This window comes from Equus caballus, chromosome 11, assembly GCF_041296265.1.
Source record: "Equus caballus isolate H_3958 breed thoroughbred chromosome 11, TB-T2T, whole genome shotgun sequence".
NCBI classification, from domain to species: Eukaryota; Metazoa; Chordata; class Mammalia; order Perissodactyla; family Equidae; genus Equus; species Equus caballus.
In genome coordinates, this window is record NC_091694.1 from 19,624,412 (window position 1) to 19,636,047 (window position 11,636).

General features: G+C 48.4%; 1 protein-coding gene across 2 annotated transcripts in view; it reads left to right on the plus strand.

The window, feature by feature from the left end:
- Positions 1 to 11,636, plus strand: part of MPP3 (MAGUK p55 scaffold protein 3) — a 32,984-nt gene that overhangs the window by 16,511 nt on the left and 4,837 nt on the right. For both annotated transcript variants that reach the window (XM_023652457.2, XM_023652458.2), the window contains exons 13-19: positions 233 to 253; positions 817 to 858; positions 1,952 to 2,116; positions 2,221 to 2,301; positions 4,688 to 4,781; positions 4,968 to 5,076; positions 6,480 to 6,602. In XM_023652457.2, the coding sequence (XP_023508225.1) occupies positions 233 to 253; positions 817 to 858; positions 1,952 to 2,116; positions 2,221 to 2,301; positions 4,688 to 4,781; positions 4,968 to 5,076; positions 6,480 to 6,602 (635 nt within the window). The remainder of the gene's footprint in view (positions 1 to 232; positions 254 to 816; positions 859 to 1,951; positions 2,117 to 2,220; positions 2,302 to 4,687; positions 4,782 to 4,967; positions 5,077 to 6,479; positions 6,603 to 11,636) is intronic.

Below are 11,636 nucleotides of genomic sequence, written 5' to 3' on the forward strand. Positions count from 1 at the left end.
AGTGATGAGCTGGCTTTCTTTGGGCTGCTAATGAGACACACACAGGAACACTAATTAGAGAAAGTCTTGGTTTAATAATGTACTGCAGCTCAGATCACAGGCTTGTTGGAGGAAAGAAAGGGGACAGATGGGGGCTCCTCAGGCACACGAGGCTGTGGCTGCCTCTCAGCCGCAGGGCCTCCGGGTTCCCCTCCACTAACACTGTTCCATCTGTCTTTTGTGCAAACCACAGATGATCAGCCTTGTGACAAAGGTAGGCTGGTATTTGTCCCCTACGCGCACAGACAAGGTCCCTTTTCTGTGGAATGTCTGGGGCTGGAGGGGGCTTGTTTCCTCCCCTGCTCTGGGGTGGCTGTGCCCTTCTGGCTCTTTCCATGCCTCTCCCTGCGCTGCCAGCCGGACCAGCCTGTGTCCTTGCGGCACGCGGAGCCAGTGGGGACAGAGCTCCTGCCTGCTGACCGGCCCGCGGGGCCCAGCCTTCCCCGGACTCTGGCCGGGCTGACCATGTGACGGCCCAATAGAAGGCAAGAGACGAGGGGGTGGGGCGGGGGGCAAAAGTCCCCCCCTTAGTCGCACTGATCCCATTCACAGGGGCTGGCCTGGGCCTGGAAGGGCTGTTTGGGCCCTAAGCACAGAGCACTGAGCGAAACAGAAGAACTTGTTTTCCTGGGGTGGCCAGGACATGGCATTTCTCCCAAGCTCCCCTGAGACACCATCCCAGAGGGCTCTGCTGGGCCATCCCCGGCCGGGTACCTCTGGGCCAGGGTGTGTGTCCAGCCTGGCTCACTGGCCTCCCTCTCTCTGTTTGGTTCCCAGAGACCTGCGACTGTGAGGGGTACCTCAGGGGGCACTACGTGGGTGAGTAGACAGACCCCCATCCCACGCACAGCCCGCCGTGGGCTCTGCGTGAGGAAGAGAAAGGCAGAGTGATCGGAGCCCCAGGAACCCTTCAAGAGCAGCTGGGCCTGTGGGCCCCGCATTTCCCTGCGGTCTCTCAGCCAGAGGACGGGCGAACCTGCCCAGACCTTGGGGCCCCCCCAACTTTCGCCCAGCCACCGGGAGCAGAGCCCTGGCAGGAAGGGGGCATGGACCGCTACATTAATACCAATTTTATTATTATCGTGGTCTCGACTGTATTCCGTTCAAAGTTTACGCCACCCCACACAGTGAGGGAGCCTTTCACCAGCCTCCAAAGTACCTTCACTTTTATTTTGGTTGATCTTTTCAGAGGCCTTAGAGATGGGCAGAGTTTTTTAACTTCTCATTTTGAAGTAATTCAAACTTACTGAAAAGTGTAAGAATTGTACAAAGAACTCCCACGTCCTCTACACCCGGGCTCACCGGCTGTCAACACTTTGCCGTATTTTCGTATCCGTCCCTTTTTCTACAGATACACATTTTTCCCCTGAGTCACATGAGTTAGTTGTGGACATCATGTCCCTTCTCCCCTAAATACCTCAGCGTGTATTTCCTAAGGACAAGGACATTCTCTTATATAACCCAGGGCAATTAGCAAACTCTGGGAATTTAGCATGCATACAATTCTACTGTCTAACTTACTGTTCATATTAAATTTTACCAGTTGTCCCAATAATGTCCTTTAGAGCGTTTCCCCTGACCCAGGATCCAATCCAGGACCACACATTGCGTTTGTAGATTTGTGTTCCCATTTCACAGATAAGGGAACTGAGGCTCAGAGAGGTGATGACTTGCCCAAGGTCAGTCAGTGACACGCCAAGTAAAACTGTGACCTTCAACCTTAATTTTGGATGTCAGAGGTCACCCTTTCATCGTATTACGGTGCATCCCCATCAACCCCTTCCTGTAGCAGGAGGTGGTCGGGAGAGGCCAGTGGGACTCCACCCCACCTCCAGGTCTGGCTGGGTGGGGAAAGTCGTTACCAGGAGATCCTGGGACAAAGGTCACGCTTCCCTCTGCCCTGCCCCCAAAGCTGGTCTTCGGAGGAGCTTCCGGCTGGGCCGCAGGGAGAGGCTGGGAAGCCCGCAGGAAGGAAAGACGGCCTCGGTAGCTGAGTCTCCAGAGCTGCTGACCTACGAGGAGGTGACCAGGTACCAGCACCAGCCCGGCGAGCGGCCCCGCCTGGTGGTTCTGATCGGTAGGTGACGTCCTGCGTCTCCGGGAAGTGGGCAGGTTTCCTCCCTAGATGTGTGGGAAGGGAGCTCAGCAGGGACCCCAGTCAGCCTTCCCTCTGTTTCCCAGGGTCTCTGGGAGCCCGACTGCACGAGCTGAAGCAGAAGGTGGTGGCAGAGAACCCACAGCACTTTGGTGTTGCCGTTCCACGTAAGAGGGCCCACACGCGGGCACACACATGAACATTTCATGGGGACTCGACTCCTCATATTCATCCTAATCCTTCCTTTGGGTCTGAGGGACTGCCAGGCACTACCTCCTATGGGCAGGTTGTGGGACCCAGGCATGATAGGAAGAGACCCACTCTCAGTGGTCCACTAGGACCCTCTGAGGCAGAAGCTGGAGGACTACTTGCCCAGTTCCTGCCTGGGATGGGAGATGAGTCTAGAGTGCATTGCAGGCAAAGTGGCAACCTCGACCCAAAGCCAAGTGCCCCCAGCAGTGGGGCATTCTAGACTCCTCTGCCCAGTGACTGACTCCTGAGGCCCCTGCTCTCTGCTTGGGTAAGAGAGCAGGTCGGAGAAGCCAGAGAGCCTGGTGAGCAGAGTTGCTTGGGCACTCCCTTGTAGCTGAGTCTGGCCCATCAGGGCAGCCAGGTACACTCCTGAGTCTAGAGGCAGCTGGGGAGGCTGATATCCAGAAGGCGGGAGGTCCTGGTTCGGAATGTGATGAGGAAGAAGGGAATGAGATGAGAAAGATTGCTAGGAACAGTACGAAAAGATTTTATGCGTGGTCACTCCTTCAGCCTTCCCAGTACCCCTGAGAAGAGGAACCATCATCATCCCATGCTGTGGAGGAAGACACTGAGGCTCAGAGAGGTTAAGTAACTTGCCCAGTGTCACACAGTTGGTAAGTGGTGGAGCCAAGATTCAAACCCAGGCAGCCTGCCCCAGTCACATTCTTAACGAGGCTGCACAACAGCCTCTCACCTGCTGCCCGCCACTTCCTGTCCTTGGCTCTCCCTTTCCTCTCTGGGACTTTCTCTCAGGCCCTCTGGCCTCAGAGGGATGCAGTGTGGCACCTGGTGGCCACTGAGAGGAGATGCTGTGGTGGCAGTAACACAGCTTTCCAGAGTGTTCTGAGGAAGAGTAACTACAAAGCCTTTCTTTTTCCATACCGGTCCCCTGGGCCTCGGGGCCCATAGCTCAGTGTAGGGGTCGTGAGAATTGTCTTCCAGAGCCCTTGAAGTGGCAGGGGTCAGGGGTGGTTAGGGAGGCCACTCCGGCAGCACACCTGTGATGGACCTGGTAGGCTTCAGGGGACCACAGCCTTCTAGGCTGATAGAATGGACTGAAACAGGACATACAGAAGTTGCTCACAGATGGATCCTTCAGAAAGCCTCAGATCCATCTCCGGGGGGGAGAGGGGTACCTGGATGGTCAGGCCTACCTGCTTCCAGGCACCTCACTGACTTTCCTCCTTGCTTTTAGGAACTGAGGGTGTCAGGGAAGGCTTCCCAGAGGCAGTGACTTTTATGCTGGGTTTTGAGGAGTAAGTAGGAGTTTTCCAGGCAGAGAAGAAAGGAAGAGTTTTTTATACAGAGGGAAGAACATATGCAAAGGGACAAAGGTGTGACCCAGCATAGGACTGTTAGGGACTGAGAGAGTTAGTATGGATGATGTGGGGGGAGATGAAGCTGACGGGAGGCTGGGTTTCATATACTCATCTAAGTAATCAGTGGGTGAATAAAAATTTTAAAGCAAGGGAATGAAAAGTCAGAAAAGTGACCCTAGCAGATGCTGCCTGTAGAGAGAGCACAGCGCATCCCCCTGGGGGGCCAGAAAACAGTCCCCCAAGACACCGTCTTTTCTTTTGGAATGTTCTGGAAGAAGCTGTGTGTTGCTTTGTATGCACTCTTTTTCCGTGGAGGCGCTGATTTTCCCCAGAAGTGTGGGTCTCAATTGTGTTACGGAAATCAGTGGAAACACGTTATGTGTTTTAAAGTCATTTGTGTGAGAGCCAGCTTTGCTGAAACACGTCTAGTCCATAAACGGACTGTCTGTCTGCATGTCTCCTTTTCTCTCCAAATGAGAAATAATTGGATAAAGAGTTAAAAGCATACTGCAGGGTCATCCGTGTTTGTGCCCCACTGGCTTTCAAAAAACCAAACGATTAGGAAATAAAAGCTTAGGACTGGGGATCCCTTTGGCGATTCTCTAAACGCCACGGCGCTAATGAGGCAGTTTGGCAGAGTGGTCAAGGGCCTACACTTGGCATGAGACAGAGAGCCATCAGAGCCTGGCTCTGCTCCTGCTGGCTGTGGACACTGGCCTGGCGCTTAACCTCTCCGCGCCTCTCAGATTCCTCACCTCCAAGTGGGAGGCCTCCTCTTGCCTACATCGCAGAGTCATGCCTATCAGTGATGTGCCTGGAAAGGGCCCCGTGCCTGACACCCGGGGACACTGGCTGAATGGGAGTGGTTTGCACACACATCAGTGATGACCTCCTGAAAGGACTGAGACACCGGCTCACTGCTGTGCTCGCTCACTGCGAGGTGACGTCTCTTTGCCCAGCTCTCCTCTTCTTTCTTTAAAAGATACCACCAGGCCTCGAAAGAGCCATGAGAAGGAGGGGGTGGAATATCACTTCGTCTCGAAGCAAGCATTTGAGGCCGACTTACATCACAACAGGTATGTTTGCCCTCCGTGCAGCTGTGGTCCACCTCTGTCCCCTGTCCCACTGGACCTCCTGGGGGGGCTTCCGGAAAAGAGGAGGGAAGCGGGAGAGATGTCATGGTGGGAAGTCCCTTCGCCTTTCCGTGCTAATTTAGGCAAGCTCAGGCACTAAAGGCCTTTCCCCCTTTGGTGGTGTTTTAGGTTCCTGGAACATGGTGAATATAAGGAAAATCTCTATGGAACCAGCCTGGACGCCATTCAGGCTGTGATGGCCAAAAACAAAGTTTGCTTGGTGGATGTGGAGCCAGACGTGAGTTCCTGGGCCAGTTGGGTGTTTCCTGTTAACAGAACTTGTAAACTAGGGGATTGTACCTTTTATAGAACATTTGGCCTCCGTCTAAGGAATTTTTAGTCCAGGTGTTAAGATTTTCTTGGATCTCCCTTTGAGAATCTAATGAAAGCTTTGTACCCCAAAACGTATACCTCAGTACACAAAGACTGCCTCCGTTGTGGGAGCTCCTGGACCCTCGCAGCAGCCTCTGTATGGAGTGAGTCCTGCAGTAGACGGTGGGCTGACTGGCCAGTAGTGATGTGACAGTCAGGGAATTACGTGTAAATGCCCAGGGGGAAGCAGCTGCTCGGCTCTGAGCATCAGGCCACCCCCTTCCTGACAACGACAAGTGGGATCAGTGGTTTCAAGAACCGCTGAGTGGGGCGGTCAGAGGGCAGTTTGAAAGGGAGAAAGGCAAGGAGACGTGGCCCTGGGCAGTGCTTCAGGAACGTTTGCATTCTGCACACCTGCACGCTGTGTGCTGGACGGGGCTTCACCGTCTTTTTAACCTTGCCTTTGAGAAGAACTTCGAAGCTTTCAAGTCAGTCTGGGGGTTTTCTTTCCTCTATAGAAACAGAGCTCTGGTTTTATGATAGAAACCGTAGGCTCTATCTTACAGAAGTTTGCTTGAAGGAGAGTCTGAAAAGTGCATTATGTCTGTAAAGGAAAAGCCTCACTAGTTTGGACTTACAGGGAGTTGGTAGTCGAAATTAGAAGTCTAAATGTCAAAATTTTATTTGAAAAGTGACTTTATTGATCTTTGGGGGGTGTACATTGTGTATACAGCAGTTTCCTACCAGTGTCTCCGAATAGAGGCCTGACCTTATAGATAAAATGCACAAATCAACAGGACGATTTGCGTATTGAAAACCTTCTAAAATCTTTACAGTTTGTTTCAAGTGGTCTCTTAATCTCTTCATTTGCTTCTCAAACCTTCTCTTTTTTTGAATATCATCCAGAGGCCTGTGCGATAGCCCACATTTTGCATCCGTGTAGGTCACATCGATGACGTTTGACTAAACAGATAAACGTGGAATCCTGCTGGCTCCTCTGTCAGGAGTGGGCAGGTGGAGAAGGGCGTCAGAAGGTTAATTATAACTTTTGGGGTCAGAGCAAAGAGAGATGGCAACTCTCAGAGCCGAGGCTCAGGCACCCTCGGTCCTCGGCGAGTGGGCCTTCAGGGCCCAGCTCAGTCCATCGTCAAAGTGGAGGGCAGGAAAATGAGCAGTTTGTCTGCCCAGGTGAGGTCACGTGACCACTGTAATCGCGACCTTTGCTATCGAGGTCATGTGATGAAGCACACCATTATCAAGCAATTGCAAAGGATGTTTCACAACAGAAGATTTCCAAAGTATATAATATTCCTGAACTTTCTTTCTCAGGCACTGCAACAATTGAGGACCTCAGAGTTCAAGCCCTATGTTGTATTTGTAAAGCCTGCAATTCAGGAAAAAAGGAAGACACCACCCATGTCCCCAGGTTGTGAGGATACAGCCTCCCCACTTGTAAGTTTATTGATCATTTCTTTTCTGAAGTCCTTAAGGGGCCTGTTACAGGCCTCCTAGCTGCATAAGGGTGCTCGTGCCTTCTGCACAAGACCGTCTTTCCACTTTGCCAATTGGCCAGTCTTAGATGGTCATGTGACCAAAAGGCTCCAAGTGGGGCAGCCAGGAGTGCCTCCCAATTCAGATGAGGTGGCTTTGCCTCTGCTCACTACTTTCCAGTCCCTCACATAAGCACCGTCCCGGAAAATAAGGGCCTGACATCTCTCTGGGACCTAATCTGAATGTGACAAGCCATACTAATCTGTTGAACGCCTAAACCAAACCCAAGCTTTTTTTTTTTTTTTTTTCCTGAGGAAGATTAGCCCTGAGCTAACATCCGTTGCCAATCCTCCTCTTTTTTTGCCGGAGGATGATCAGCCCAGAGCTAACATCTGTGCCAGTCTTCCTCCACTTTCTGTGTGGGTCATCCCACAGCATGGCTGACAGTGGTGTAGGTCCGCACCTGGCATCTGAACCCACGAACTTGGGCACACCAACTTAACCACTTGCCACAGGGCTGGCCCCCTGAGCAGTTTTTCATTGAAACACCACCTAACATGGTCATTATCATTGCTTTCAAACCACTTTGAACCATCAGCGAATTAATCTATTTGTAAAGCTAGTGGATGAGATACTCCACTGTATGTCTCAGTGAACTTCTCTTTGCCTGTCATGGATTCCTTGCTCAGCCCAGTCTGTGTCAGGACCGCCACTTGAAACCTAAATATTTGGCACAGTTCTCTCAGGAGACGTGGGCTTGGTGACTCTTCTTTTCTGGTTCTCAACAGAGTCAGAGGAATCCGCTGGCAGTTGTTACTGGGAGGGGGTCAGAAGCAATCCAGTTCCAGTATAGACTTGGCTTGCTGTCTAATCTATATGACTGGTTCTGTCTGACAGAGGCCCTCTTGGATCCTCCTCCTTGGTCAAGAAGCTCCCTCCCAGTAAAGATTTGCCGCAGTCCTAGTTCATACTAACTCTGTGTTATAATTGTCCATACCGATAAATTAGAATGGCTTAGATAAATTAGAATTAGAATGACTAAGTAATGGCTAGAAGGAACATTAGAAGTTTCCCCTTTAGAAACTCTAAAGAGAACATCAGCTTGAGTCTAGAACCACTTAGAAATACACAGTATGTTCCTCATGGTGGTGCTAATAACAACAAAATCAGAAACAACCTAAATATCCCATAGTGGGGATCAACTCAATACATCACCACATTAACGTGACGTTCACAGGGTGGAGTGGAATATTATATGGCCAAGTAAAAGTCCCATGTTTGAGGAATATTTGATAATATAGCCAAATGCAATAAAATGTTAAATGGAAATAAATCAGAAAATTAAAAGGTGTGATTCTAATTTTGTGTCATGCACAAAGGAGATACACTAAAATGCTAAATGTGTTTTTCTCTGAATATTGGGCTCATGACTAATTTTTGTTTTCTATTTTTTACTGTATATTTTTTTTTCTAGGAGGGAGGTTTAACAGCTTTATTGAGATAAAATTCACATACCATACAATTCACCCATTTAAAGTATATAATTCAATAGTATATACTCACAGATCTATGCAGCCATCCCCACAATCAATTTTAGAACATTTTCATCATCCCCAAGAGAAACCCTGAGCCCATTAGCATTTCCCATTCTCCATTACCCCCCAACCCCTTCCTGGCCTCAGGCAACTGCTAATCTGCTTTGTCTCTATAGATTTGCCTATTGTAAACATTTCACATAAATGGAATCATACAATATAGGACCCTTTGTATCTGGCATCTTTGACTTAGTATGATGTTTTTAAGGTTCATTCATGTATCAGTACTTCTTTTTTTTTCTTTTTTTGCTGAGGAAGATTAGCCCATCATCTGTGCCCATCTTCCTCTATTTTATATGTGGTATGTCTGCCGCAGCATGGCTTGATAAGCAGTGCATAGGTCCATGCCCAGGATCCGAACCTCTGAACCCTGGACTGCCAAAGAGAGCATGTGAACTTGACCACTATGCCACCAGGCTGGCCCCAGTATTTCATTATTTTTTTGGCTGAATAATATCCCATTGTATAGAATACCACATTTTGTTTATCCATTCATCAATTAATGGACATTTGGGTTATTTCTACTTTTTTAGCTATTATAATGCCACTATGAACATTCTTGTACAAGTTTTTGTGTGGCTGTGTTTTCATTTCTCTTGGTTCTCTACCTAGGAGTGAAATTGCTGGGTCACATGGTAACTCTGTTTGTTTAACATTTTGAGGAACTGCCAGACTCTTTTCCACAGCAGCTGCACCATTTCACATTCCCATCGGCAGTGTTCAAGGGTTCCAATTTCTCCACATCTTTACCGGCACTTGTTACTGTCTTTTTGATTACAGCCATCCCAGTGGGTGTGAAGTGGTATCTCATTGTGGTTTTCATTTGCATTTCCCTAATGACTAATGACGTTGAGCATCTTTTCATGTGTTTATTGGCAAAGTGTCTATCTTCTTTGGAGAAACGTCTGTTAAATACTTTGTCCATTTTTCAGTTGGATTATTTATCTTTTTGAGTTGTAAGAATCCTTTATATATTCTGGATACAAATCCCTTATCAGATGTATGACTTACAGATATTTTCTCCCATTCTGTAAGTTGGTCTTTCACTTTTTTGATATGGTCTTTTAAGCACAAAATTTTAAAATTTTAATGAAGTCCAATTTATCTATTTTTTCTTTTATCACTTATGTTTTCCGTATCATATTTAAGGAATCATTGTCTAATCCAAGGTCATAAAGATTTACTCCTTTGTTTTCTTCTAAGATATTTATCATTTTAGCAGTTACATTTAGGTCTTTCATCCACTTAGAGTGAATTTCTGTCTGTGGTGTGAGGCAGGGGTCCAGCTTCATTCTTCGCATGTGGAGACCTAGTTGTCCCGGCACCGTTTATTGAAGACTGTTCTTTTCCCATTTAATTATCTTGGCACCCTTGTCAAAAATCAATTGACCATAAATGTGTTTATTTCTGGACTCTCAATTCTATTCCTTTGATCTATATGCCCGTCTGTCTTTATGCCAGTACAACAGTGTCTTGATTACTGTAGTTTTGTAGTAAGTTTTAAAATCAGGAAATGTGAGTCCTCCAACGTTATTCTTTTTCAAGATGGTTTTGACTATTCTTGGCCCTTGGCATTTCCATATGAATTTTAGGATCAGCTTGTCAATTTGTTTTACTATGTTTTTTTTTTTTTAACAAGCATTTTAGGATTAAAAGAATAACCAGGGGGAAAAGACTTATCTAAAAAGAGTCAAGAAGACATAAGGTAGAATACGAGGCAGTTTCCTAGGGCACAAAGAAAGTTCAGCCGAGTTGTAAGGGCCCCAGGAGATGTCAGTTTTCTGGGAGTCAGAACCACGTGCGCCCCCCGCTCCCCCCCCCCGCCCCCGCCCCGTCCATGGCTGTCATTTCAAAAGAAGCAGAAGTGCAGTCTCTTACCGGTGGCCTTTCAGCCTGACCAGTTTCATCATGTATCCGTCTCTCTTATTACCCACCGAAATGCTGCATTCCAAGCAGGCAGGCTGATGACTGAACACACCGGGCTGATAATATTCGTTGTCTGCGGGTCAGCTCGCCCACCAATGGTGACATCTCACCTTGCTCCTCTAGCGTCTCCAGACGTGTTCTCCTGTCCTGAAGCCTGTGTCCTTCTCACCACAAGGGGGCATCAAGGTCACAGGGAGGCTATTAAAATACAGAGTCCTCGGCTCTACTCCCAGAGATTTTGACCGAGGAGGTTTAGAGTGGGCCTCAGGCGTCTGCATTTTTCACACACACCCTTTCACATGATTTTGATGGAGGTAGGCAGAACTCAGACTACATTTGGAGAAATTCCTCATAAAGGCCTGAGTTTTGCGTAACATTAAATATTTGTCCACTGTCTGGCACCAGAGTTCCAAGTCAGGGAACCTACTGGATAAAACACCTTTCTGGCACATCCTCTGCACATTTATTTGCTGCCCACAGTGAACGGGCATTCTGCCCTGGGATCCGGCAAGCTAATCCAACATGGGGGTGAGGGGCAGTACGGAGGGAGTCTACCTATGTGCTGTGCAGGACTGTGCCTCCCTTGCAGAAGCCGTGGGTGCTAAGTTCCACCTTTACAGGCCAGGAAAAGGATTCAGGGGATTTATGGCTGCAAAGCAAATGTCACACACTTTACTCCATTAGAGATTTGCTTGAGTTCTTTCAAAATGCAAGTATTTATTAGAAAGATGGAGGTTCTTAGCGGCAAAAATGTTCCCTCTATAATTTCTCGAATAGCTAAATGCTTCCAGGATGAACAATGTGGGTGCCTGGAGGAGGGGGAACCTCCAGAAGCAGCAGACAGGGCTACAGGGGGGGTGTGTGTGTGTGTAAGTGGGTGGGGGAGGTGGGTGGACAGACTGGGACACTGCAGAGTGCTTTTGGGTGTGAGAGGAGCCCTGGAAGACACAATACAGAATTGGGAAGCCTCTCTCAATTTAATCTAGTTTTTAAGGAGAAGAAATTATCTCAGCCTTCTCTTAGGTCTCTCCTGTCCTTGTAGTAGCTTAAAAACTGTTTCCTAGACCTTTAGAACTTCCCTTCTGAAACTGCAGCGCTCTCACTACAGTGGGAATCTGGTTTTGATCCGTGATGTAGAGAAGAGGGGGAGGGAATATTTTGGGGTGTGGGTCTCCTTGAGGGAGGACAGACCTCACCCCCCTCCATGGCAGCCTAAACACACTGAGCCCCCAGCAGCAGAGGAGAGAAGGGAACAGAGGACTGGAAAGAGACAGGGAGGTGGATGAACGCCAGGGACAAATTTTGTTTTTCAATTTTACTTAGAGTGGATCTGCCACTTTCCTTTCTTCCAAAAATGAAGCTAATTGTCGGTCACCTACTCACTTGAAATTCTACTTATTAGAGGTTCTTTTGAATGAGCGAGGAAACACTGTGCAGGTTGGGTGAAGGAGGGTCATTGCCCGCCTATACCTTA